Source organism: Tinamus guttatus, unplaced genomic scaffold (genome assembly GCF_059628265.1).
Source record: "Tinamus guttatus ecotype Peru unplaced genomic scaffold, ASM5962826v1 Tinamus_guttatus_pri_ptg000710l, whole genome shotgun sequence".
Taxonomy (NCBI): domain Eukaryota; kingdom Metazoa; phylum Chordata; class Aves; order Tinamiformes; family Tinamidae; genus Tinamus; species Tinamus guttatus.
The window spans coordinates 951659-979555 of NW_028289244.1; the positions used below are offsets into that span (position 1 = coordinate 951659).

At 54.8% G+C, this 27897-nt stretch overlaps 1 protein-coding gene across 2 annotated transcripts; it reads left to right on the forward strand.

The window, feature by feature from the left end:
• The first annotated feature begins 882 nt into the window (after positions 1–882).
• On the forward strand, positions 883–27444 carry SEPTIN8 (septin 8). 2 transcript variants are annotated; one of them, XM_088536797.1, is made up of 10 exons: positions 883–995; positions 11956–12070; positions 14974–15169; positions 15836–16016; positions 18681–18842; positions 19750–19846; positions 20237–20405; positions 20611–20743; positions 21389–21579; positions 27270–27444. In XM_088536797.1, exons 1-10 carry the CDS (start codon positions 918–920, stop codon positions 27322–27324), a joined length of 1377 nt encoding a protein of 458 aa, XP_088392923.1. In that variant the 5' UTR covers positions 883–917; the 3' UTR covers positions 27325–27444. The 2 variants fall into 2 exon arrangements, with proteins under 2 accessions (XP_088392923.1, XP_088392924.1); XM_088536798.1 differs by lacking the exon at positions 27270–27444 and adding an exon at positions 23646–23782.
• Positions 27445–27897: the final 453 nt, after the last annotated feature.

Sequence of the window (27897 nt, forward strand, 5' to 3'; positions counted from 1 at the left end):
CTTTGGTGATGGTGGGATTCATTGTTCGTGGCAAGGCACATTGGTTGTGGTGGGATTCATTTGCCATGGTGGGATTCGTTGGTTGTGGTGGGGCACGTTGGTCATGGCGGGGCACTTTGGGGATGGTGGGATTCATTGATCATGGTGGGATTCATTGGCCATGGCAGTGCACATTGGTCATGGCGAGGCACGCCGGTTGTTGTGGGGCATGTTGGTCATGGCGGGGCACTTTGGCCATGGTAGGATTCGTTGGTCGTGGTAGGGGAGGCTGGCAGTCCCTTGCAGCCAGCCCTGTGCCCACACTGTGGCTGCCCACACTGGTCTCAGCCACGGGGGAACTGAGGGGGCCGGCAGGACCCCCCGAACCGCAATGGGCTAGCGCGGGGATATTGACCTTGTGAAGGGAACAAGGGGAGGCCCTGAGGAGAGACCTGCTGCCAGGGGAGGCCATGGGGAGACCCCAAGGGGACCCTGGGTGGAGGATGAGACCTCGGGGATGCTGTGCGCGGACAGGACTGTGGGAGCGTCCTAAAGGGAGGCTTTTTTTGAGGGGGACCCTGAAGGGAGGTTGTGAGGGGATGGACCTGGGGGGTCCTTGAAAGGAACCTTTCTGGGGGGGTACCGTAAGGGAATCCTCGTGGTGGCTCTGCAAGGGGACCCCAGAGGGCTGTGAGGGGACCTCGAGAGGATGCTGCAAGGGGGCCCCAGGGGAAGATTTTGTAGGGGGAGAGGACACGAAAGGGGCTGTGAGGGGCTGCAGTGAGACCGAGCCCTGCGGGCGGCTCTGCGGGGGCTCCCCGCGAGGGCCCCGCGCGCGTTACCGGCGGCGGCGGCGGCGGGGGCCGGGCCGGGGGCCGGGCCGGGCGACGCGGGGGCGGCGGGAGGCGGGAGGCGGGAGCGGGCGGCAGGAAGTGGCCATGTTGGATCCATTGAGCGCAGGGAGTCGCGGCCGCGCCAGCCCGGCCATGGCCGCCACCGAGCTGGAGCGCTTCTCCGTGAGCACCGGGGCCGGCGGGGGGGCACGGGGGTCCCGCTGCCACCGCCGCGGGGGAGGCCCGGCGCGGCGGGCTCCGGGGTGCAGGGGCTATAGGGGGCTATAGGGGCCGCGGGTTTAGGGAGTATAGCGGGCACAGGGGCCGTGCATAGCGGGGAGCCGGCCGAGCTCCGAAGGGCACGGGACGCCCAGGAAGGCGGCCGGGTCGGGCCTTCCTCAGGACGGAAGCCTCCCGAGTGGATATAAGAGTATATGGTTTCCCCCTGCCTTATGCGGACGTATAAAATAAATAGGGAGCAGCGGGTGGTGCGGCGCGGGGCCAGCCCGCCCCGCTGCTGCCAGTGCCGGCGCCGAGCTCGCCCGCTCGGCAATGAATGTGCAAAACGAAGCGAGTCCGGGCTTACGTAAAGGAGAAGGGGCGGCCGGTGCTGCCCGAGGGAGCAGCAGCCGCTGCCGCGGGCGGAGGGGACGGGGCCGAGGGCGGAGGGGACCGGGTGACACGCGAGGGGCTGCCCCGCTGCGGCGCTGCCGTCTCGGCGCGGTGCAAACGCGGCCGCGGCGCGCGCAACGCCGCAGAGCCTGGGGGGAGCGGGGTTTAACCTGGCTGTTTTGGTTCCTTTTATTGTTGCTCTTGTGGATACTTTGGTACTTGCCGTGTCAGCCTCAGTACTTTGGGACTTTTATTTAAAAAACGTGTCAAAGATGCTCGGCTTCCACTCGGGCACTGAAGGGAAATGCCCAGAGATCCGTGAGACTTTAGTGCTCGGCTCCATTAAAGAGGAAATGCCTGTGTTCTGCTTATGTAGCTGTGTATGTATTGTGCTTGAGTAGCTGTGCGTGTGTTTTGCTCGTGTGGCTAGGGTGACCTCGCAGGGATTTGCAGGCCCTGGTGATTCCTCTGCTCGCCTTTGCCTTTGGTGTGAATTCCCCCGCTGCTCGGCTCCGCGGATCGGGCAGGTGAGGGCAGGAGCCCCGGGCGCTCCGTTTCCTTCCTCCCGCAGTCTGTCGGAAACCTCACGATTAAAGTGTTCCGTGTTACCCTTTCTGCAGGGTTTACGGCTTTCTTGGCATTGCTTTGTATTGCTCTGTGCCTCCGTTTCCAGAGCCTAGATTCTGGGTGGGAATAGCTTGCTCTTGCCAAGAAAAAGTGAAGAAAAATTCATTCATTCCTTTTTTTAAACCAGCTGTTTGTGTCTGCGGCGCTGCTGGAGGAGGTTTTGGTAGACAATAGCTCATGCTCTTCATATTAGTTAAGCTATTTATACGTGTCCAGCTGACGCCAACATCCTGGAATGTAGCGACCCTTGCGTTTGGTAACGGGTTTCCAAACCTTCCCAGCTCCACGCTTCCCTCTGGTACTCCAGAATGCTCCAGCTGCGGCACAGTCAAGTCCCCTTGAAGTGCTGCTGTTGGGAATGACCAACAAACGCGAATGGGAGGAAGCTCGCCCGGAGAAAGCTGCCTCAAAGGCCGCAGAATCGCTCCAGCGGCTCTCGAGGGCCTTTGCGTTGGTGGGTGTCCGTGAGAGACCAGCCGGCGTTCCGGGAGGGAGCCTTGCGCTCCGGGCCTGGCCAGCCGGCGTCACCTCTAGGTGCACGCGGCCAGTTTCTCCATGAGAGCTACCAGCAGAGCAGAAAGAGCTGACAGAGCAGCTGGCTGGTGCCGTGGATCTCTCCTCTTGGTGTCCCTCCAGGTCCCTCGCAGCTAACCTCATATGAAGTCATTCTGCTCAGCTGGGATATGCGAAGGGGAGCCAGGTTGGATTATGAAATACTTTATCATCAAAGCTCAGAGCTGCTTGGCTGCATGTGGCTGTGCTGGAGCAGGCGGCGGGGCGCAGTGTTAGCAAGTGTGTTGGTATGTTGAGAGGGTAACGGCCCCAGCACCGCGTGCAGGCGGAAGCCAGAAAATGCGGCAGGGAAATGCAGAAACCCTGGAGGAAGCTGGAACGGCTGGAGTGGGAAGGAGTGGGGGAGCAGCAACGGAGAAGCCGGAGTGCGCAGCGCTGCTCCTGGTTTCCGGGAGGAGAGCGGCCTTTGGACTGCGTCTGTACACTCACTGGAGTTGCATGAGTCTTGCAGAACTTGGGTGGATCTTGGTGAATTTGTGTTTTCTCTTACGACTTCAGGGCCCAAACTCAGGCCCCTTGCAAAGGGGTTGGTATTGCATCTTCATCTGCAGAAAGGTGGGCAAGGAGGAGCAGGCTGGGAACGGCTCCCTGCGCTGCGTCCAGGGCTGGGTGGCAGCCGTAAACCTTATGGCTACAGGTCCCAGGCCCAGGCTTACATTTTCTTTAGATCAAACTTTCAAGAAAAATATTTCCGTGGCCTAAATCTGATGGAAATCAGGTTTCATTTGGATTCAGACATTCCCCTTGCCCTGTCTCCTGCCCAGCTGGCTAGGCTGTTTAAAAGTTCCAGCTTGAAATTTCCATGTCTATATTTTTTTTCCTTCTCAATGTGATTATTTAACCTTTAGCTTTATGATTGCTTTTCCCTTGGAAAAATCCAAGCGCTCCCCCACGCAGTGCAAAGCAGAAGTGCCAATTTTTTCTCCAGGCTGCAAATCGACGCAAATCCACGCCGGGAAGTGGGCACGGCGGGAGCTGCTCTCCCTCGGAGCCCCAGCTGGCTCCTCCATGCCGCCTCCGATGGGAAGCGGCCTTTCCCGGGAGCACGCGAGTTGGTGCAGCCTCTGCTGCCCTTGCTGTGCTGGGAAGCTCGGCCTGGCCTCAACCGCAGCCCCAGTTAGCTAAACCGCAGCGTCCTGCAGCCGATCACGTATCTGGAATGTCTGTGCTGGGAACAAATGTTACCCTGCGAGAGGATTGCGGTGTTTTTCCCTTCTCCACCGCGGAGCAGGATCCCTGCGGATGCGACACGTTGTTGTGCGTGGGAGCCGCAGGGCTGCTCCCGCCCGCTCCGAGCGGAGGCGGCGGCAGGACAGGAGCTGGCGGGCGCTGACGCCCTGCGTGGGCAAAACAAGCGAAAGCCCCAAGAACGCCTCTGTCTCCGGAGGCCGGCACGGTGTCAGGGCCTGGCGTCAGCGCTGGGGACAGCTGTCTCCATCGGCAGCGTTGCTGCGAGGCCAAAAGCTCCCCAAATATTATCCTCAGCAGGAGAATGCGGGCGCTGTTGCCAGCTGCAGTGGAAGGCGCTGGCCGTCTCCGTGCCCCAGCTGTCCCCGTTCCAGGAATCCCGCGGCGCCTCCGTGCGAACTGAGCGCTCGGTGTCTCGCAGGACGAGGCTGTTTGTATCTGGAGCGGCGACGGTCGCGCTCCTCTCCTCGCTCTTTCTCATGCTCCTTTGGCTCCGAGGTTGGGAGGGGACCAAGCGGCAGAAACCAAATTGGCTTCTCCCGCTTGTGCAATGGAGCGGAGGAGCTGGGGAGGGCTGGGAATGGAGGGAAAGGTGCAGGGCTGCTCCCACCCTGCCCCTGTGCGCAGGGGCCTTTTCCTCTGGTTAATTTGGCTGCCCACAGTCTGGCTCCCATGCAGGAATGGAAGAAGTGTTCGTGGGCCGTGGAAGTGCGGGAGGCGGCGGATGGGGAGGAGAGCCCATCTCTGCCCACGGAGCAGCTGGGGGATGGAGGGAAAAATCCCAAATCCAGGGCTGCTTCTCAGCACAGAGCACAGGGCTTTACCTTCAGAGCCTCCTTCACTGGCATCTGCGGCCTTGCTTGGCTTTGACATGTGGTATTTTGGGTAAAAGGTGGAGCCAGCACCCTCCAAATCCCCAGACTGTGTGAAAATAGAGATTTTTGGAGGGGTGGAATACAGCTGTGTCAGTGAGAACTGTCATTTTTCAGATGTGTCCCTGTATCTGGGGTCAGCGTTCTGGAGGCGGGACTGTTTGGAGGCCGCGAGTCCTCTGTGAAGCCGAACAGCGCCCATCTCCCACACACAGGGAATTCCGGAGATGTCAGGCAGCGGGAGAGAGCTTCCCATGGAGCGCCCTGCCTTCGGGCCAGGAACGGGGAGTGCTCGCCCTCTCCGAATCGCTCCGCTTCCCAGCCAGGCTGCTGCTCCCGGGGCACGGGAGGCTCTGCTGGCTTTGGGTCACCATATCCAGACCCCTCCTGCCCCGTTCCAGCCTCCTGAGCCCTCTTGCCCGGTCACTGCTTGACCCGCTGCTCCGGACCATGGCTCCTAATCCAATTTGTCTTCCAGCTTTGCCTGGAAGGGGCTGCTGGAGCAGGAAGGCTCCTTTCCCCAACCTTCTGCCACGCGGCCCCTGATGCTGCACAGCAAGAACTTCCTCACGGAGGAGCCTCTCGCTCCTCTGCTACATTCACTTTCCAGATTTTTTTTTTCTTTTTTTCCTTTTTCCATTGCCTCGAGTGTTCCGATTACCGGTGTTTTGTGCTAATGTGCTTTGAGGCTCTGTGGAGGCCCGTGTTAATGCGATGTGTAATCGTCAGCTTGTTAGCAGGGTGGCTCTGGGGTAGCCCCGTTGCTGAGGGGCTTCTCCTGCTGGTGTGTTCCAGGCAGGATCCCAAAGAAGCTTGTCCGGTAGCGGGAAGCGCAGTTGGTAGAGATGCTGTGACCTGTTTGTATGAGCAAATTGGGAAATAGGGGCACAGAGGTGACCAAACCTCTTGGTTCCCATTATACCATGTCTACTCCATCATCTAAAAATATGTGGAATAATAGCATTTATTGTAACCGGGCTTTAAATTCTGGAAACGTATGTGGGAATTAGCCATGTTTATTTTAAGCGGTAACTAAAACAAATAATCCTGGCGGCTGGTGGCCAGTGTCCAGAGCGGAGAGCAGGGAGGAGACCCGCACTCCAGGACTGCTCCCAGCCCTTCCATGGCTCCTGCATGTTCCTGGCCTCGGGAATGTGCCCCGGCAGGGAGTGAGGGGTGGATGCAGGTGTGCGGGTCGGGCCGGGACAGCTGAGCTCGGGGAAGTCTCTTAGTACGGAGGGAATGAGATCGGCCTCTCGTCGGGGCGTTGGAAAGGCTCAGTAATTTAGAAGCCTAAGCGTATTTGGAATAAAAGGTTTGCAAGGGAATGAACTGGGGCAACCTGGTGGGTCTTTTTTTTTAAATTTATTTATTTTTATTTTGTATTTTGGGCTCTTTTAAAAAGGAGTGAAGGAAGAGCCGTGTTTGTGCTTGGATTTTGCTTTCAAATAGCCCTTGGGGGAAGGGAGTTCTCAGGCTGCTGAAAAGCTGAACTTTCTCACCCTTTAAGGTCATTTTGGAGGAAATGTCTCTCATTTTTGGTCCAGTGTTTTTCTGTTTTCCCCAACTTTCCTCATTCTCGGGGGCAGCATTCACATTGCAAAGGATTGCTGCGTGTAATGCCTGACAAATCCTATTTTGCTCCTTTAGCAAAAGGGATCTAGCAACCCCTTACGCAGGAGTTCTGTGATAGGGACAAACTGCGTGTTTAATCCTTTTTTAATTAATGTGATTAGACCTCACAAGTGGTGCGGGGAAATGGCCAAAGAACAGATTAGGACAAGAAAGCACATGGAGTTTTGCTTTTAGGGGAAAAGTCGAGAGGAATTTGAGCCAGAAGCAGCCGGTCTGGTTGCAGGAAGCCGCAATCCGTGTTGCCTGCAGTGGGTTGGACTGTCTCGTCGCGGGTGCGAGATGAGCAGCTCTGGGCGAGCGGAACCTGCTGCTCCGAGGCTGCGGCAGAGCGCCGCATTCCAGAGATCCTTCGTTTTGGAGGAAAGGCCCAAGGGAAGGGCCTGGGGCGGGACACGCGAGGTCCTGTGGAACAGGGATGCAGCGCGGGAGGGATTTTCCTTTATGGAGATGCTGGGCACGTGCTCTTCCCAGTGCCTCCCGAGTCTGGGGGCTTAGGGATATCCCCAAAAACGAGCCCAAAGCTTCCCAGCACTGCATTGCTGGGGTGCAGGATGGGCCACGGGCAGAGGCTCGGCACTGGGCTCTTCTCCCACCGGGATTTTAAGCGTTTTTTGTCGGGCGGTGGCTCTGGATCTGTTTTCCACAGCGATGCTTCTCCCCGCTCGGGCCGCAGCTGGAGGTCCGGGCGCCGCTGCATAAAGGGCCGAGTGTTCCGGGGAATTCTTGGCATTCTCGCCGCCGGCCGGCCCGGGAGGCTGGGAATTGTTTCTCGCTGGGAGGTTTTCCCTGGGGGAGAGCGCGCGGGGCTGGCAGCTGCGGTGGCCCCCAGCTGCAGCCGGGCCACGTAGCACCACGCGCAGCGCGAGGGGCTGCGAGGGACGCGCCGATGCAGCAGGGCCGTCACCAGACAAGTGACAAATCAGTGTAAACCCCAAACCCAAAGCTTGCTTGCTTTATTTATCTAATTATTTATCTTTCCCTCTTCCTGTTCTTAAAATTCCGGGTCCCCGTTGTGGAGCACTTAACCACCTGACTGAGATTAGCTGCAAACCTCACCCTGGACTATGTGCTCACACTTTGCAAATGTGCTTGGCTCTTGGTGGCATCTGGGTGTGACCAGTTTCCTGTGAAAGGTGTTAGGATCCGGATGAGGCCCTGCTAAGTGGGTGAGCGGGTTCCCTGCGTGCCCAGGGGAGCTGGAAGGCTGCAGTTGTGGCACAGAAGCCCCTTGGGCTCCGCAGCTCCCGGCCGTTGTCCTTAGCCCTGCTCGGCTCTCGGTACCGCTCTCGTGCCAGGGTGTTCCACTTGGCAGGCTGCAGCGTGAGCTTGTCAGCAGTGCTGCAATCACCTACTAGCTCACGAGCACGGGAAAAACAACGTTGTCACCTGCGAGCACGTCTGTTTTGGGTGCTGCCAGCCCCGGAAAGGTGCTTACCCAGCGGCAGGTTCAGGGTGGCTGCTCCGGGCCCTGGCCAGCGCCGCGGGGTGCGAGGAGCGTTTGCTCAGCAGGTTTTGTGCCCGTGCTCGCTGTCCGGTGTTGCGCGTGCGCGGACGTGCGCTGGGGTGCCCTGCAACAGGGGCTGCGCCGGGGCAGGAGTGAGGCCAAAGCCCAGGGGTGCCTGCCCGGCAGGGAAAGCAGGGTCCCTCCGTGCATGGGCTCTCCAGATACTGAACCACTCTGGGTCTCGGTTTGCCCATGGCCTGGTGGGACACTCCGAGCACCTCCGCACCGCGTGCCCGAAGCTGCGTGGTTGGGTCACACCTTCCCTCTGTGCGGGTGCTGCAGCTCGTGCACGAGCCCCGTTTGCCTCCCTGGGTTGAACGTGCAGCCAAGTCTCTTCCAGTCCCTCCTGTGCTCAGCTGCAAACGAAGCTCCTTGCAGGGCAGCTGCCAAGTTCCCCGTTTGCGGGCGCTCTCTATGGAGAGAGCAGCGGACGGTGAGGAGGTGAGGGCAGCGCTGCACGACCCGGCCGTGCCGGGGCTGTCCCCGCCGGCGCCGCGCGGAGCTGCCATGTCCCCATGTCGCTCCTGCCGCATCCTATGCCTTGGGAAGCTGCTGGAGCCTGGAGCCGGCAGCATGAGACCTGCCCAGGTGCTGAAGGATCTTCTGGCACCCCAGATCCTTTTGGGATGAAGCTCATTGCTCATGCAAAGCCCTTCTATGTAACCAAAAACAAGGAGGAAAAAAAAGACTTCCTTTCCCCTGCTTTTTTTCCCCTTAGTCGTTCTGCCTTGGGAAATGTCAACCATTTATCTCTGTCACTTATGTTTTGGCGGGTGCATAAGAGGGGAAAAATCACTGTAGACACAGGGAAGTGCAGTGTTATCTAACCCCTCAGGGCATAAACCAGGAGTCCTCCCTGAACTGGTGTTTTGCTGAGAAACAGCAACATGCGTTAGGGGTTTTGCTCTTGCCTTGGCAGAACATGCCGCAAGGTGCTCGCCCGCTGCAGCAGGATGGGAGATGTGGAGCGGAGCGCCCGTCCTGCCGTGCTCCTATGGAAAAAGGCGACTGTTGGCGTTTAGGACTGCGGCTTCTGCTCCTGCTTTTGCCCCTGCTTTTGCTTTACCTGCTGCGTTGGGGAAAATGCATCCGAAGGGGCTGGGGCGCTGTGGACGGATGCACCTCGTGCCTGTGTCACCCGGGGTGGCTCCTCCTTTGAGCTTTGGGCCAGGGGGTCTCGGTGCCCTTCCGAGGGCTGCGGGACGCGGCCGTCGGAGCAGCCCCGCCATCGATTTCCTTTGGGCGCTCGTGGCGGCCCCGGGTGCCCTTCGCCCGCGCTGCCGGGATGCACGCGGCCTCTGCGGCAGGCTGCAGACGTTCGATGGGCTTCGGGTTTGTTACCAAGCCCATAACTTGTTTTGTTGCGGGGTCACCTCATTGCAAGTTATCCCCTTGGATCTGTGGTCCGAGCCCTGCAGCTTCAGGCAGGGAGATTCCCGACGGCTGGGCCGGCATCGGGGCAGGTGCCGCTCGGGATGTGGTGGGAATCCACGCCTGGAGCTGTCAGGAGCTCCTGGGTACAGGGCAAGGTGCAGTCAAAGGGAGCTGCTCCTGCTGCTCCAGGACCAGCAGCTCTGAGCTCGGTGGTGCCACAAACATGGGGAAAATCCTGCTGAGCCTCTTGGCCTTTGCAAACCCGTGTTGCTGCCCTCATTTAGGGCAGCCTTTGCATTCTGGGTCAGTTATTTATACTGAACTCTTCAGCACGGCTCTCCTGCTGGAAGCCCTGGATGCTTTGAAGCCCTCAGCAGGCAATCGATGATTTCCTTATCTATTTATTTTTGAGGTCATTTTTACAATGACGCTGTCATCTTTATTAGCAGCTGAACCGTGTCAAGCTGCTCTGGGAGAGTAGGCGCGCGCTGAAAGGGGCCTCCTTGTTTGGGGCTGGAACCCGTCAATCGGTCACAGGTACCTGCAGGAGCCGCTCGCAGTGGTCACTGTCAGCTTCCTCCCCACAATGAGTCACTGCAGCCATTGAGTGGCTTTGCAGAGACACACAGCTTGCACACTCGGGCTCTCAAGTTTTTGAACTCGATGCCTTGGTGTAGGGGGTATAAAATCATGTTTTCCGCTGCTCTCTGGGCTTTACAGAAGCTGCTGTCGTTGTTTGTCCTAACACGGCAACGACAGTGAGCGCCTTTGGCAGCGGAGTGACAGCGCGGCGCGGGCGGCTCCCTGCTCCACCAGCAGCGTCTTGGACGTGCACCAGGTCATTATCACCCGTACAAAAAGAGGAGGAAACTGCGCATTGCGAGGTCACTGGCCAAAAATATTTCACTGAATTTTGGCGCTCTGACTTTGCGGTTTGTGATGAGGCGCAGCGCTGCGCCGAGGTGTTCTCTTCTGGTCCCGTAGCAAGCGGTGGCCGAGCGCTGCGGAGGGGAGGTGATGAAGCCCCGTGTGTGCAAACGCACTTGGGTTTCCTCCCGGTGGAGCACGACCGAGTTCCCAACGCGGCCTCGCCGGAGCCGATTTTAACAGCGGAGCCTGGTGCTGCCTGTTGCCTGGAAACATCTCGCCAGCCTTGGGGCACTCTCATGCTAATCATAGCCACAGGCAGCCTCTATTTGTTTCCTTGCCAAAATGTCACTGCAGACTTCGTGTTTGGTGTTTTTGTGTGCTTGTTTTTGTGTTTGTTATTTAAAATAATAAAAAGCGCCCCGGAGCGCAGCTTTCAAACCCGGTTACTTTCCGTGGGAACGATGCGCGTTGCTGTCCCTGCCTCGCGGTGGCAGGAGCTGGTGTGTGGAGCTCTGCAGCGTGTCCTGGGTGGCAGGAGCAGGTTGGGCTCCCCCAACACTGCATCCCCGCCGGGGCCCGGGAGCATCGCTCTCCTCCCGACAGTCTCCCTGGAAGTGCAGCTTGGGGACTTCTATATTTTTAAAGTCCTTTTTTTAAGCCATTTAGTGCTTGTGTAGATGCTTGGTCTCTGCAAAGCCTTAATTGACTCAGTTTCTCCCGCAGGAAAGCTTTAAGTGGCGGCCGTTTCCGCTCGGGTAATGAGGAGGATCGATCCCATCGGAGTGAAGCACAATTGGGGCGAGAGGCCGGTTGCGATTCGATTACCCTCCTGTCCGGCAGCCCTGGCCTGATTTTCGCTGGAAAACTGGGAACAAATGTTAATGAGGACAGCCAAAAAATTAATCTTTGTGCACTGTAGCTGCCTTGGCTGTTTTCAAGTTGCTCTTATGATTTAAATCATGTATTTTGCACAACTGGGGATGTTTGTTTGTGCAACCAAAGGCAGGATTAAGGGAAGCCTTGCCTCGAGGTGCAGTTGAACACATTTGTATGTGCTCAAGACCCTTGTTTAGGGTCTTGTTGCAGGCATAAGCAGCTATGCAAAGCGTAGCTCTCCATTTCTTTTATTTTCCTCGTGGGAATTAACTTCCCACCTTGCTCTCCCTCTTGGGAACTGATTTGAAGCTCGTCGGGCAGCTAAGTCTCTTCTCTGGCTGCGATTCCCTGCTCTCGGTGCCTTGGGACCGTGCGGAAAGGCCAGATTGTGTGGGACAGGGAGGAGAGCCGAGCCAGGTTGGGGGGAGCTGCTTCTCCAGCCTTAATCTTCCAAGGAAGCTCCTAGGACAGGTGATGGCTCCGCGCTGCCGCGGAGGAGGCAGGAACGGGAACAGCGGAGGCCGGGGAGCCGCAGCGGGCGCAGATGGCAGAGCCGGCGGGTGCCGCTGGCTCCGTGCAGGCAGTGCCCCGAACAAAGCGCTCGCGGAGTGGGAAGGGAAGGGAAAAACACGGAGTGTGTGGGGGAAAACGTGGGCTCTGCCTGGCTGAATGCTGCAGGGCTGGAGGATTTGAGAAAATAAAATAGAGGAGGAGAAAGGAGTGATAAAACACACAGTGGGGGTTTCCTCCGTTAATCTCCCAGCTGCATGAAGTTGGAGCTCGTGCTAATATTTTCTTTCCTTTGTAGCTGATAGCTTGTTTCTGGCGCTAAGATGATTTCTCATGAAAATCATGGTTATTCTCTTTCTGTGGCCGCTGGCTGCAGTATTTGAGCTGATGCGGTGGGCGCAGGGCTTGGCCTCGGTGGCCCTGCGGTCCCCGGGGAGGGCGGTGGTTCCTTGGACGCGGCGGTTCCTCCCGTGCTAACGGCTGCCCCGTGCTCTCCCTGCAGAATGAAGAGAAGAGGAACCTGGCCCTGGGCGGCCACGTGGGCTTCGACAGCCTCCCCGACCAGCTGGTCAGCAAGTCGGTCACGCAGGGCTTCAGCTTCAACATCCTCTGCGTGGGTGAGCACGGGCCCTGCGGGCGCACGCGGTGCCCGCAGGTGGGACAGGGCCTGCCGGGGTCCTGCCGTGACACGGGCCTCGCCGGGGACCTGTCGCAAACCAGACAGACCCAACTCCTCCAAACGCCCCTTGGGTGGATGAGCGTGAGCTCCCTGGGTGCTGCTGTTTGATACGTGCTGCCCCACATCAGGGAGAGCTTTGGTAAAGGTTCCAACGTAGCAACTTTCTGCCTTAGTGACTGACAGAGAGGGAGGGCAGCGTGTGCCGGGGGCGACAGCTCCACAAGGCTCCTGCTGCAGAGGGAGGGACGATCTTGAGGATCATCAGAGGGTGCAAGAGGCAGCCTTTAAAATAATTGCTTTATATCCTTTTCTTTTTTTTCTATGTGTATTTTTTCCTGTATTTCTCTTTTTTTTTTCCTGTATTTCCTGTACTTTTTTTATATCCTTTTCTTTAAATGTTGGTATTGGCACGATTTAGCAGGTGATGCTGGCTGGAATACAAAAAAACCTCATTCCTTGCAGTGATGGGATGTGCATGATTTTTTACTTTAATTATTTTTTCCTATAAAGTCACAAGTTTTGTAACCTGCTTGACCAGTAGAAATACTTGAAGATGTAGCAGTTCTCCAGCTGGCAGTTATTCTGCCTGAACAGAATATGGTTTTCTGTAGATTGCATGGTGAAATGCTGGTAATTTTAGATGCTTACATATAAGTTGGTTTTGCATATCCAAGCCACAAGTAAAACCATGTGTAAAATCAAAGTTTAACCTCCAGCACTTACAGGCTCCTTCCTGTGGGGAAGGGTAACTTCTGCAGAAGACATGTCTCTAGCTGGTGCCGTTCTTGAGGACGCCAGAGCAGATAGTCCTGCCTTTTCATCTAGCCAAATAACGTGTGAAACATGTGCTGGAAGAAAAAAAAAATATATGCTGCTGCTTGCCAATTTTTGCCCCATTTTGTTCCCAGCTGTGCCCAGAACTGAACAGGACAGTGTGGCTTGTAGCAGTAGTGAGTTCTCTGTATGACTTTTCTTTTGGACAAATGCAGATCACCAGGCTGCTTTCTTGCACGCTGCAGGTGCACGGTGTGCTCTGCCCTGTGCTGAGCACCAGGTGGAATTTGTTTTCTGGTGAAGAGCGGGTTCTGCTGTGCTTGAAAATGGGAAAGAAAAAAACCCCAAGAGCCAACCCCTTGGTAGCTGGCATGGCAGTGCTCTCAGCTAGAAACTTGCTCATCTTCCTATTTCCCAATCCATGCATCTGCTGCAGCGCTCGGAGGCTGCCCGAGCTCCCAAGAGCCCCGCGAGGGACCGTGGTCAGCTGAGCAGGAATGGGGGAAATACATGGGAAACACGCAGGCTGCAGAAGGTCCTTGTCCTCTGTTTTGTTTTTCTATGCTGCCTTGGCCAACAGGGCTATATTTAATGAAGGAGACGTTCAAATGGGGCCCCTTGTGAGCCAATCTGGACAATATCAGTCTCGTTCGTTCACCAGCAGCTCAGGGGCAGCCTTCAGGCCTAGTGTCCTTGGGCAGAGCTTGGCTGGTGCTGCAGCCCAGTGGCCTTTGGTGGCATGGGATGGGGCCTGCACTTAGGAGACTTTTTCTTGTTTGCCCTCTGCCCGTCCTGGGAGGAGGGCACCAAGACTGGCTCTGCTGCTGCTAGTTCTCCACAAAGATGAAGCTGCCTTGGAAGGGCCCTACTTCAGTGGCCCAGGAAAGTGTTTTCCCCTAGGTAAAGTTCCTGTTTCCCCTTAGTTTATGTGGCATGAGGAGTCATGCGCCAACAGGGATGGAAAAGGGAGGAAGCAGAAATACTTAGAGAGGGGTGCTAGAAATCGAGTGCTACGAGGGGAAGCCAGCTCTGCTGCAAACAGCCTTGCCTGGGCCAGGTTGGAAGATCTCCCTGTGGAGCTGGAACCCTTCAAAACCTAGCAGCAGCCCTTGCTCTCTCAGACAGCCCTTGTCCTGCTGAAGCTGTTTGGATGCCCTCAGCTCGTGCGTGGTGCAGAGTTTGCAGCTCGTCCCGTCCTGTCGGGCTGCGCACGAGTGGCCTCAGGAGCCCGGGCTGCCCGTGACGCCGCTGCGGCGGGGCCGCCTCGTGCAGCGTGACACGTGTGGGACTGCAGGCATGGGGCTGGAGAGAGGGACCAGCTGCTTTAGGGCTTCCAGCTGCCCAGGGGGATTGGGAGACCTCCATCCAGCCTCTTCCCAGCCACGGAAGGGGTGTTTTCACCGCTTGTCTGGCAGCAAGTGGTCCTGGCAGGTTCGGAGCTGTCTGCCTGCTGCTCTGCCGCAGCGAAAGAGCTACCCAGATTCCTGCTTCCCTTTCCAAAAAGACAAGTTCTCAGACTTTGGCAAGGTAAAGCACAGAGAGAAAGTGGTAAAGAGACCTGTGAAAACACACACAGAAAAGGGTGAGAAGAAATCTCAATGGCAGAATTGCCTGCTCCTTCCCAAGCACTCTGAACACATGCCACTTCCCTGGGATCTGCCGCAGTAGCTGGAGCTATTGCTCTGGGAGAGCCGACAACGGAGCCAAATAATCCCAGTCAATAGGGGCAGCTGAGCTTTACTTATCTCCTCTGAATTCTCAAAAGACTCTGCTAAGTTGTGCCCAGCTTCTCTGGTGCAGGATGCCAAGCAAGGTCAGGGGCAGCAGAGAGGAAAACAGTGTTTTACTGTGGCCTTCCCTCCCCGGGAGGATCGTGCACCAGAGTGCTCGGTGTTAGCCCTGCATTAAGCATGGGATGCCTGCAAGAATGCTATTATCTTTATGATGATTATGTCTGGCTGGCTGCAGGGGATTTGTAATAACCTTTCACAATATAATTTAGTTTTGCTCTGTAATTAATGCTCTTTGAAGTAGCTATGGCACGAATTGTTGACTCCTCCTTGCTAGGTGAGACGGGCATTGGGAAATCCACGCTGATGAACACCCTCTTCAACACCACCTTCGAGACGGAGGAAGCCAGTCACTACGAGAGCGCAGTTCGCTTGCGGCCGCGCACCTACGACCTGCAGGAGAGCAACGTCCACCTCAAACTAACGATTGTGGACGCGGTTGGATTCGGAGACCAGATCAATAAAGACGAAAGGCAGGTCGCGGGCCGTCCGCCCGGCTCCCCTGCGCTGCCTCGGGGCCTTGGGCAGCTCTGCAGCCCGGTGCTGTGAGCGGGGCCCCGTGGGGCGGCTCTGCTACCTGGGACTGCCCTAGAAGTTGGGTGTGGAGTTGCGATGAGATGGGGAGGTCACAGGAGGTCTTTTGAGCAGCGAATGGTATCTCCAGGGCCACAAGCCGTTACCGGCTGTCCTCAGCATAGGGTCAGGCATCATCTGTTCCAACAGTGATTGGTTTCTGTGGAGCTGTCTCATTTAATTGTGCAGACATCTTGTTCAGGCCGCAGGTGAAGGCTTTCCAGGACTCAAGGTATCTCCTTGGTCCCTGTGCCTTGCTGCAGCCAGCTGGCTCACCCCGGGAGCTGGGCAAAGCCCAGCTGTCAGTCCGTGCTTCAGCTCCACCATCGTCAGGCCTCTCACTGCAGTCCCAGGAAATTCTAGTGACCTTTGGATTATGAGGTCTATTTGTAAATGCCACACTTTTCCTTTTGGAAGGCTAAATTGTGCCTGTCCTAACTGTTTCTTGTTTTTTTTTTTTTTTTTTTTAATTATATCATAGTATGCCTAGGAGAATTCATTAAACCTTTAAACTGTTTATCCCGAGTTCCAGTATTTGGGTTTCTAACGCGTATTTTTAGTTACAGGCCGATAGTTGAGTACATTGATACGCAGTTTGAAAACTATTTACAAGAAGAGCTGAAAATCCGTCGTTCTCTCTTCAACTATCATGACACGAGGATTCACGTCTGCTTGTACTTCATCACTCCGACTGGACACTCGCTCAAGTCCTTGGACCTGGTAACGATGAAGAAGCTGGATAGCAAGGTAAGGGTCTGGAGACCCAGAGCACCCTTTGTGGTGATGCTTCTGTTAATGTTGTTGTTCATATTGTGTGGAAGGCTGCATCTTTGTTAGCTCCTATTTGTGGACGTGCAGGTGGGGATGGCTCTCAGTTCCTGCAGTTTCACTGTGGAAGCTGCAGAGCCATCTCTGCTGTCCTGGCCTGTCTGAGAGCCCCCGAAGCAGTAGGTTTCCCAAGGTCACCTGTGTGGAGGAGACGAGGGCTGATGCTGAGCGGTAGCCATGCAGGCTGATGCCCAGAGCTGTCACTGCTGGTTGCTACAGAACCAGCCTGTTCCGATCAGGAGATCGGGACATCTTCTGTAAATGCAAATATTGCAAGTTGCTCTCAAGGTCGTAGGAAGCCTAAAAAGGGGTCAGTGAGAGAGCTCTTGCCGGGGACTGTTGCTCTGTGCGTCAGTCCCTGGTGCCTGGGGGGCAGCAGGTTATTTGACCGCTGACATTTGCACAGCATGGAAGGAGGTTTCTGGCACACTCCAGATTGCCCAGTTGCTTCCAGGGGCCTGGGGACAGGCTCCAAAGGTCACTGCTGGCAGCATCCTCCCTGCTCTGCTGCCTTGCTCAGCAGGAATTTCTTGCCTTAAAGAGCAATGTTTTAGCAGCAAGATGGTTCCTTTCAGGCTGGTGGGTGCCTATCGGGTTATGGGGGGCAGACAAGGCAGCTGGGACCTTGCAGTAGCCGAAGCCCCCCTGAGCCCCCTTTAGGGACTGTTCCCTTCTCCGGCTCTTGTCCGCGTCAGCCCTGCCAGCCTTTCCTGGCGTCCTGGCCTCGCCACCCCGGCGCAGGCGGCCTCCTTTCGCTTGGCTCCTCTCCGGAACAGACAAGGGCTTCCTGGTGCAGGGCCTGCTCGCAGTCGGGGTGACTCTTGCACCGACTTCCTCAGGCATCCGAGAACTTTCCTGTAAAAAAGCCTTGGCTCTTGGCGTGGCACCAGCATTACATGTTCTCAGAAGCATATTTGGAGGAAAGCTTTTTACATGATTCCCCTTGGCGCTGGGGGTCTGACAAAGCTTCCCTCTTCCTTTCCTTCTGCATTCCCTACTCTTCACATCTCCCCAGGGCCTTCTTTAGTGTGGTCCGTGGATAATACCAAAACAAATCCTTTGTACTTGTGCAGAGAGGGGAGCTTTATGCTCACACAAGCTTCTGTTGTATTTCTGAACTACCACTTGATGCTCCTCTCTCAAGGAGCTCCTTTGGTTTCCCATCTCTCTCTCACCACGCTGTAAGAACATCTTGGATTTCCTGGTGTGTTGGCCTAGCGCAAGCGTGTACCTATAAATGATACCTATAAATGACTGAGCAAGTGGAGACCATTGATCTTCCGTGTGTGCGTTGGGGGATTATGCTGCTTTTCTGCATTGGTGACATCCCAGGGCTTCAAGGTACTTTCCAGGTGTTTCTTAAGGTTGTAGGGAAGGTTGTAGGAACCTGGGTCAGCTCTGTCTTTGCTTGCCACACCAGGGACATAGTATCAGGTGTCAGGAAGCTGCTGAATCTTTGTAATCCATGTAATGAATTCACTAACAAACCTTGCTTTAAGTGTGAATTTTTACAAAATCCCTTTGGGTAAAGCTGTTTCTAACAGTCTTCCATCGTGCTGTAACGCAGGGTTTGGCTGAGTTCATGGGCAGCTGCTGCCTGCAGCTAATGGCACCTAATTGCATCCAGGGAGCCAGAAACATCTTCCGAACGGGGTCCTAGGTAAATAAAGGGCAGCTGGTTGGTAAATGGGAAATATGTGTGACCCTAAGGGATTGTTTTTTCCATAGGGTGTAACAGGGGAAAAGAGAGGGGATAAGGAAAGATAAACTGGATCTGCTGCAGATTTGTTGGCATAAAACAGAGCCCTGCTCCCCTTCCACATGGCATCTCCCGAGAGGAAAGCAAGTCACATGAGGGCCCTGGGACTTGGACACAGTCCTCGGGGAGCAGCTTTTGTGCCTCAGCACTGATACAAAACCAAAGTCGAGTAGCAACAGCAGGAAAACGAATCTGGTGCCAGCTCGGTGGCACCTGCACCTCCCTGCAGGCCGGTGCAACCTGCGCGCGTATGAGCTGCGGTGCTGGTGGGATCCTGAGGGCATCTCCAACTCCTGAACAGGTGTCTGAGAGCAGGGGGTTTAGAGGATCTCTGGAGGTCCCCTCTGACCTCAGCCAGCCTGTGATTGAGAGAGACATCCCTGCTCTTTCTTTTGAAGCATGGGAAGGTTTTTGCATCATCTTGCTGTGGTGTTTCATCCTCACACCCGTTTTCTGCAGTGGCCTTGCTGCACAGCCCATGGACCTGGATAGGTGACAGCTTGAGAGGTGACAGCTCTAATGTCTCTACCCAGCTGAAGTGTGTGACAACATGCCCAGGCAAGAGCCAAGTTTGGTGGAGTCGCTGCATGTGTTTGTTGCAGGGTGTTTTGTCTGCAGTTTCTCTGGACGTCTCGCAGTCGAAATACAATCCTGGAAGACTCTTCCCTCTAGTGTTGGCTGGGCTGCTGCTGCAGCTCCCGTGCAAACCGGAGCATTTCCGTGGAGCTGGGCAACGCGGAGCGCTGGGAGCCCACGTCGGAGCGCCCCGTGGAGCCGCTTCCCAGTGTGGGGCTCACCTGCGTGTTCCTTCCCTCCTCCTGCAGGTGAACATCATCCCCATCATCGCCAAAGCCGACACCATCTCCAAGAGCGAGCTGCACAAGTTTAAGATCAAGATCATGAGCGAGCTGGTGAGCAACGGGGTACAGATCTACCAGTTCCCCACGGACGACGAGGCGGTCGCCGAGATCAACTCTGTGATGAACGTGAGTAGCGCTGCCCCTTGCTTTGCCCCAACAAGTTGTGACAAACTCAACTGCAGCACAAAAATGCCTTTGAAAGGCAAGTTTCGTCGGTGCTGTTGAGATGCTAAATCTGCCTGAAAGTTGAGCTGTTGATCTGGCAGATGCCTAAGGCTATTGCACATAGATTTAAGTAAAATGTGACTCTTATTTAATCTCTCTGGGGTCTCCGGGGACACTCAACTCTATTTTTTTAACTTAAATACAACAAATATTTTAGTTTTTTTCTAAAATTCACACACTCTACTTTTTAAGCTACTTTTTGTTTGAGAAAAGAGAAACTTTGAAAGGGAAATGTATAGTTACACTTTACTTTAGCTTTCTGACTTAAGGAGACTGAGCACAGAGAACCTAGTGTACATAAAGACACTTATAGACTTGGTTCAGACCAAATTCAGGCCTGGTTTAAGCATCTGAAAAACTCTGTCAATTTTTAGAATTTGTCCCTGTCTCTCCAATCATAGTTTAACTATTAGAACAGAAACAGGCTAAATGATTTCATGTTAAATTTTTGGGTTTTTTTTTTATTTGTTTGATTTAATATAAAATGATTTTTTCATTAAAATGAACATCTTCCCGCATAGCTGTTTCTGATTAAGTGCTTCGGGTTTTCTCTTTCAACCCTTTTAGATGTTTCTTCTTGTTGTCTTTTTGGCTATTGAAAGTAAAACAGGCAATTATTTGGGGGTCGCTTAGGTGTATATTTTCACTCTGGTGGTTCTTATTAGCTGAATTGGTGAACTGTGAAAACTGTGTCGCTGCTCGCAGTGGGCGCCCGCGCACAAGGGCTCGGCTGCAGGACCAGCGTGGAGCGCGGGATGCGCCCGGCTCTGCCCGCTCCTGACCGGAGCACCGTGTCGCTGTGTTCCAGGCTCACCTGCCCTTCGCCGTGGTGGGCAGCACGGAGGAGGTGAAGGTGGGCAACAAGCTGGTGAGAGCCCGGCAGTACCCGTGGGGAGTAGTGCAAGGTGAGGCTCCGAGCGCCGCCGCCGCCTGGGACCATCAGCCCTCCTGCTCCGTGCCGGGTTCCTGCCGGAGCAGGATGCCTTTCCTGCGTTTTTCTTGCGTTGGGACACGGTGGGAGGGCTGTCCCTCCCGGCTGTGCCACATGCAGCCGGGGCCTGGCGTGAAACCCAGCCCCTCGCTCAGCACCGCGTCCTGGGCGGCCTGCCATGGGCTGGCCGGGCTGCGCTCCTGTTGCCACCAGTGTCTCAGATCTGGCATCTGTCCCTGTGCTAACTGCCACTCTGCAGCCCAAAGGCTTCCGTGCCCCCTGCCTGGCGCTCAGACCCTCAGGAGGGGAGTGCGGAGTGGCTCTGCGCGTGCAGCTCGCTGACTTTTCCCTTTGATTCCGTCAGTGGAGAACGAAAGTCACTGTGACTTTGTGAAGCTGAGGGAGATGCTGATCCGAGTGAACATGGAGGATCTTCGGGAGCAGACTCACACCCGCCACTACGAGCTGTACCGACGGTGCAAGCTGGAGGAGATGGGCTTCAAGGACACGGACCCGGACAGCCAGCCCTTCAGGTGAGGTGCCCGCGCTGGGCACTGGCACCAGGAGGAAGCGGGAGGTCTGCGGGTTGTGCTGTGGTGCTGTGGGCCAGCACTGCCTTTGAACTTGGTGTTTGGCTGTGGTGGTGTTGCCTCCTTGTCTGTCTTTGAGCAACACAGGTATGTGGTTCCCCATTCCTACGTCACTGATGTTCTGGATTGTGTTTGCTTTCCTACCCAGCCTCCAAGAAACGTACGAGACCAAAAGGAAGGAATTCTTGGGCGAGCTCCAGCGGAAAGAGGAAGAAATGAGGCAAATGTTTGTTAACAAAGTCAAGGAGACAGAGGCAGAGCTGAAAGAGAAGGAGAGAGAGGTGGGTGTGCCAAAAACCTGTGAGAAGAGCTCAAAATACGCAGTCAGCCATAGGATCTGGGTCTGGGCAGCGGCTGAATCCTCTAAAGCAGGTGCAGATGTTGAGCAGATCTTGTTAGCAGAGCACAAGCACTCGTCTCCCCTGGCTCAGAGGAGGGGACCCAGGGTGATGGCTTGGAAGGAGCAGCGTGGGCACGGCCAGGCCGCTGCCCGGGCAGAGCGCGACGCCTCCTCGCGCAGCGGCCGTGGCAGAGGGAAGGGGGCTGCCGGGCCGGATTCCTCCTGCAAAGAGGGACAGACATTTCTCACAACTGGAAATGGGCTGATCCTCCTCGCTCCAGTGAGGAAGGGATGAGGCCGCTGTGTCCCCAGCCCTGCGGCAGAACTGGGGAGCGAGCTGAGCTCCTCTATCCCCGTGCAGGGCTCGCTCTTCCTCCTGCTTCTGTGCATGCTGACGAGCAGAGCTGAGTTTGAGTCTTTGCCACTTTGGAGAAGTGGCTGCAGCCGTTGCACATTGCAGAGGCCTTGGGTGCCTGGCACCCTGTCAGGAAGGTTGGATCTGTAACGTGGTGGGGACACGTGTGGGACGTGTGGCTCTACCCCGGGGTGTAGCGGATGCCGTAACAGCGAGCCTGTTTCCTACCAGCTGCATGAGAAATTCGAGCACTTGAAGAGGATACACCAAGAGGAGAAGAGGAAGGTGGAGGAGAAGAGGAAGGAGCTGGAGGAAGAGATGAATGCCTTTAATAGGCGGAAGGTCGCGGTGGAAACCTTGCAGTCCCAATCCTTGCAGGCTACCTCACAGCAGCCGCTGAAGAAGGACAAAGACAAGAAAAAGTAAGTGATCTACCTCAGGTTACTGGGTGCATCTTCAGTGGCTTTTCCCAGTTGCCTGGGCAGCAATTGGAAAGTGGATTTTGGAGAGCTGTTTGTGCCACCCCTCTGACTCCCTGCGTAAGGGTAGGGAGAGATGGGGCCCTCCTGTGCCCAGGCCTGGCCCTGGGAGGCTGCGATGGCTGCAAATGGGCTTCTCCCTTCTGAGCTGTTCTCCATGTGCTTAAAGCCTGCAGATCCCTGTCCTTGCCTCTGTGACAGCTGGCGTGAGGAATGGTTTGCTGCTGGAGGCAGCCAGGGCAGGGGTTAGAAATAAGCTTCGTCACCCCATCAGGAAGAAGTGGGGAACAGTCTTGACAGAATTTTGGTGTCTTTTTGGCGTGATCCTCTACTGTGCACCACCTTACTGGGACCTGTAGCTCTGGGGCTCTCTCTGTTGAGTGCATTTACTTTATTTTTTTAGAGGCAGAGCTGGGAAGAAGCAAGCAGAGCAGCTTAGAGTGAAGAAACACTGGAGATTCATTAGGGCTCCATGTGAAATAGGGCTCTGAGATTCAGTTCCACTTACTCCGAGTCGCTGAGAAAGCTGTTTGCCTCTAAAGGAGGAATTCTTATCTTAGCTTGCTGCGGTAGCACCGTAACTGACATTGCTGAAGCTGGTAGGACTGTGGAGCAAGGGTAGGTAATAGTGCCCGTTCAGCTGTCTGGTTGGGTAGTGGCAGAGCAGGAATGGTGAAAACGGGTTTAAAAAAGGGGTTGGAGGATCATCCTGCTTCTGCTCGAGTCAGTCTTCAAAAAACACTCCTTTGGGAATAAATTGGGAAGTGAACAGTCATGCAGACTGGTAACTGTTGTTCCAGCAAGAGTTTATTTATTTATTTATTTATTGCTCCTTCCCCTCGCACAAAGAAGCATTAAGTGCTCAGGTTGCCATCTGTTATCCCCAACAGCCAGCGGCAGCTCTCTGGTCATCTTCATGATGAAAAGAAAAGGAACATCCAGAGCAGCAGCGCCCTGGCCGTGTTCCGGACGGCTCCGTGTCCCCATCGTGGGGCTGATGGGGCCTCGGGCCCCGGCGCTGCGCTGTGTTTTACGTATTTGCTCGCAGCGTAAACGTGTTGGCGTCAAGTCCAATACCCAAACACGCTTTTCTGCACGTCTGTCGACACACAGAGAATGCAAAACAGCTTGTAAAATAATGTGCTGAAAACGGGGCTATTCTTGTTTAAACCAAGTGCAAGTTAGGGCTGCGATGCCGAGGCGCCAGGGGCGGAGTGGGCCGAGTTGCGGGCGTCGCGGGGCCCCAGGCCACCCCGGCGCTGCGGTGCAGGCGGGTCCCTGCACTGGGGGCTGGACCGCAGCGCCGGGTGGTGACAGCCCCACGCTGGGGGCTCCTCATGTCCCCAGCGCTGCCCCACGGACCCGGGATGAAGGAAACGGGAGATTGAAGGGCGACCTGGGGCTGGGTTTGTGCACGAGCGGCTGTTGGCCGCGGAGACGCGGTGAGGAAATAGAGCTGCAGCCGGCACAAACACCGCGACGGGCAAAGGCCTCTGCTCCAGCAGGATGAGTGAAGTCCTGACCCCAAGCTCCCGCAAGGCTCCTCTTCCCTTGCGTGTCTGGTGGCTCATCTTTCCAGAGCCCTTTTCCTCTGGGAGAGATCAGGGAGTGCCAGGGATGCCCCCAGATGCGGGAGCGCGGGGACCGCCTGCATCCTAGTGCCGGGGATGGAAGCATAGGCAGCGGGAGGAAAGATAGGGGCAATCGGAGTGGTTTTGTTGGGGGGTTAATTTTTCATGTTCTGATTTTGAAAGAAAACTGTTGAACCTCTTATGTTCCAGCATAGGGATTGTTTAAAAAGCTGCTAGAATAAATAAGAGCAGGACAGGAGACGGGCAAATGGCAGGAGCGGAGGGGGAGATGTCGCCTGTCCCCAGGGTGGCCTGAGGCAGGGGCTCTGCAGGCACATTCTGTGTGTGGCTTCTCCTGTAACATGTCTCACTTCATTTTGCTTTTTGTTTATTTTTTTCCTAACTTTAACCCATGTCTTTTTGTTCTGTTTCTTTCAGTTAATCACACACAGACTTTCAGGCCAAGAGCGGACTTGGTACTTTCAGGTGTTAAGTTGCTCGCGTGCCCAGCTTGCGACCCTCTATCATAGCAGTGTGTGAGTGGACCAAAGTGAAAGAGAAACTGAGCATCTTCCGCAGTGGCAGGAGCTCTTAAGGAAGCAAACTCACCGTGTAACTTCTTTTTTTTTTGTTTTTCTTTTTTGTTTAAACAAAGTCAACTAACCCCCAGAGTGAGGAGAAGGCCTGCCCTAAACCTAGGGATTAAGCAGCTCGGGTACCGTGCCCGTCCCTGCATGGGCACCCCCTGCCCGCCGCCTCTGTCCTCGCAGCCCAGGGGCTTTGTGCTGGCCGAGGTGGCCGCGTGGGACTCGCTCTGGCTGCGTCCCTGGCCCCGCTCCTGCACACGCAGCCCTGGGGAGTGCGGCCGAGGCAGTTACTTACCAAACACAATTACTGATTCAGAGAAACTCAGAAGGGGTGAAAAAACCCCGTGCTTAGAAACCCTGCCCTGGGAATCATGGTGTAATAGGCATTCCAGCAATTTCATATTTTAATCCCAGATTTTCCTAAACACTTGCTATGTCATGTATAATATATATATATAGAGAGAGAGTGGTTAATAAAACTTATGTGACAATGTTTTGATTTATTTCTTTACAGCTAAATAGAACACTTAATTAGGAAGGATTTCTTCAGAGCTTGTTGCTGTATGTGCAGGGCTTGCAGGATCGGCAGAATTGCGCTTGTCCCTTTGCAGCGCGCTTTGCCGTTGTGCAGGAACTATTTAATTGCTCACCTGTAGTTCTAGGTTATTCAAAGCAAAAAAAGGCATCTGTAAACACATGCCTACCAAGGAGAACCCTGATATTGAGAACTATGCACAATATTTATGCTGATATTTATGCTGATGCCCTATATTGCTCTTAAAAGGCATTTTCTTTAACATGTCTGTCCTGCAGAGCCGTGTTTCCCTGGGCCGCTAAGCCCACAGGAATCATTAGGTTCAATATTACTTTTTCCACTCGAACCATTCTGTGGTGAGGCAGGAAAATAACTGGCTAGGGCCTCACTAGCTATTTTATTAAGGAAAAATAGTTAGACTCAATTCCATCAGCTAATGGGCTAAAAGAAAGCAAATATATTAGCGCCCATGTAGTGGGTACAGAGTTTATAAAAACGCTGGCTGGCTAAGTGTTAGTTGTGAGTGTGTGCATTTTTATAGACTTATTAATGTTATAGGACCCCTTTTTTAAAAAAGAAAAAGTCTTTAAGATAATACGTTAGCAAATTCCTTATTATTTGACTTTCAAATAGAGGTGCACAGCTTTGCATCTGAGCCTTTCCAGGTCTGTCCGAAGGCCGCGTTGTGCTGGAGCGTAAGATGAGGGTCTGTAACTCGCATATTCAGGCACAGCAGCTCGCGCTTTTTCCTTTTTTTTTTTTAATATATACTCAGGTGTTGAACTGCTTTCATATGGACTTTGGCCTTTTCCGTGGATATGCTGAAAATCATGTCAGTGTTGCTTGAGCTTGCACGAGAGAACCTCATGGAAACTTCACAGGTACATTTTGGAACAGGCCGTTCTTTAAGAGTGAAAAAATTACGCTCACTTAAGAGCCTGCAGGAAGCTGAACACTTAATTTTTAAGGCTGTGCCTCCAAGCTACACATAGTATGAAGAGTAGCTGTCAGTTGTGACGGGATTTGAGTGCTCTCCTAGGAGAAGCGTGCAAGGAGCACGGGCTCTTGTTGCACCCAGGAGACGGTGCAGATTCCCAGGGAACGGGAGCGCGCTTGGGTGGCAAAGGAGGAGCAGAATTTGGGTTCTTGCTCATGGAAAATGCTGTGTGCACTAACAGTGTCAGCGAGCAGCACTGCTCGGCTGCTGCAGGGAGCCCTCGCGCTGCCGTCCCTGCAAACGGCCCCTCCGGAGCGGCCTCGCGGGGACTTTCCTTTCTCCCCCCTAGAACAGCGGGAATTCTGCCCAATGAGAGCAGTGAAAGAGTGAGAGCTTCAAAATCCACAGGTTTGTGGAGCAATTTCCAGCCATTTCTGATGAAGACATTCAGAATGTAACTATTTTAATGATTATTATATACACATTAACTTTGTTATGCTGGACAACCTTTTCCATGTAGATATTTTGATGACCTTAACTTCATTACAGCCACTCCACTCCTTAGAGCAGTTAACATCGTAATTTTCCCAACAGGATGGAGGGTTTTGTTGTCACTTTTTAATTTCTCTAGTACTTGTGGATTTTTTTTTTTTCCTTTTTGGACCAAGATGAGATTAAATAGGTGGTATATAGGGCAGTTGTGTATCATTGTTATTTAACAAGTTGCGAACACGTCGTGATGCTGATCTCAGCAGTCTGAAGACTTTTAGTCCGTTAGGCTAGAAGCAGCAAAAGAGAAACCCCCCAGATACTGCAGCCGTTTGGTCCCAGCCGTGTTGCGTGTGTCTGAAAGGTTTGTATTAATAGCAAAAGCTGTCCATATTATTTTTTTTTTGAATTATGTGAACATTACCACCGTGTACATTGTCTGCTTGCTGTTGCAGTGTGTTTTGGAGGGCTGGGACCGGTGCGGGCGCGTGGCCGGTCCGCCTGCAACGTGCTGGGGTTGCTGTTGGGTTGTTTTCTCTTTTTGTTCCACTTTCAGTTTTTTCCACTCACTTTGTATGTTTTTTTTTTTCTTTTATTAAATCTCACGTTTCTTTTGAGTTTTTGTTGTGGTGTCCTTCATTGGCGGTGGGTGCCCGCTGGCCCCTCGCGGCTCCCATTGCTGAGTGCTGGGGGGGCCTCGCTCCAGCCCTGCTGCTGGGAGTCTCCCGGGATAGGAGCAGGGACCTTGGCCATGGTTGGGCACCGGGCCAGCAGCTCCCGCCGATCCGGGGGGAATTGCCTGGGAGCAGCAGCGGGAGCCATTTGCCGGAGCAGTTCCCTGGTTTGGTGCGTGTCTGCTGGGACTGCATGGAGTTTTCTCAGGTTTATGGAGCTCCGCTCACGGATGTGCGGCCTGTTGCCACCCTCCGAGCTGTTTGCATCCCCGAGGGACTGGTGAGGGGACTGGAGCGTTTGCAAGTCCTCTCCTCCCCGGGCTTTAAAGGCAGATGTTCTGGGAGGGCAGGGAAAGGAGGAGCGTGCGCATACGGGAGGGCTCCTGGGGAGGCAGCGGCGCTGCTCAGCTGGCACAGGGCTCCTTGGCAAGGGCTTCCCTGCAGGAGTTGTGCTCAGATCACCCATTCATTGACACGTGTGGGAAGCTATTGAAGTGCTTGCAAAAGGATGAGAAATGCTAGATCCCACCATGAAAAGTGCTGCTGCGTGGGTGAGATGGGGGCTATGCTTGTGCTGGTCCCGAGTGGGACACGGGGACCTCTCCGTGCCCATAGCCATGGCCTTTGGCCCCACAGCTCTTCCAGCTCTCCATCCCCGTTAAAACCCGGATCCAGCCCCCTGGTTACCAGCTCCAGACAGGAGCTCAGCCGCCCTGGAATGGTGTCGAGGCCAACACGTCCCCAGGTTGTCCCCACGCGTAGCAGGAGCCGTTCGTGCTGCCTACGCTGCATGTCAATAACCCAAAGTTAAGGACTGATTCTCTTCTGTTCTTTCTGTAGCTTTTTTAGTCTTCCCACCGCATGCTCCGTAACATCAGGAAGATATGTTAATTAGAAGATTTATTAAGGCCAAAACGTCCCATGCAGAAGACGTTAATGGGTGCTTTCACCTCGGTGCTTGCAATGCGTTGCACGGAAGAGGTTGCGGAGCAGGACTGAGGTGCATGGCGCCTGGCGAGGGGGAAAAGCTGGTGCTTGATCAGGTTTCTTTATGATCTTGAGATCTAAGCCGCTTGCCTAGAGACAAACTGCTAATGGAGGCTGCTGCATGGCTGGCACCTAACGCGACACTGACCCTGGCGGGAGCCGCGTGCGGCGTTTAACACTGTGACCGACCCGGGAGCCGTGCGGCCCCGGCCCCCTGAACCCTTGGGATGCGACTAGAGACCCTTTAATGGCCTTAACCCACCCTCCCGGCAGCTCTGAGCAGTAACTCATGACTCTCTCCTTGGCAGCCTCACGTCTTCTCTAACCAAAATCCCCCATCCTTTCACGCGGGGCGTTTCCGTAAGGATAACGCCCAGCGCAGCCCCCTTCCCGGAGCTCCCGCTGAGCCCTCCTTGCGCGTGGGGACCCCAGAGTGGAACCTGCTGACGGAGGGGAAGCGGCTCCCAGCTGGAGATGCGGA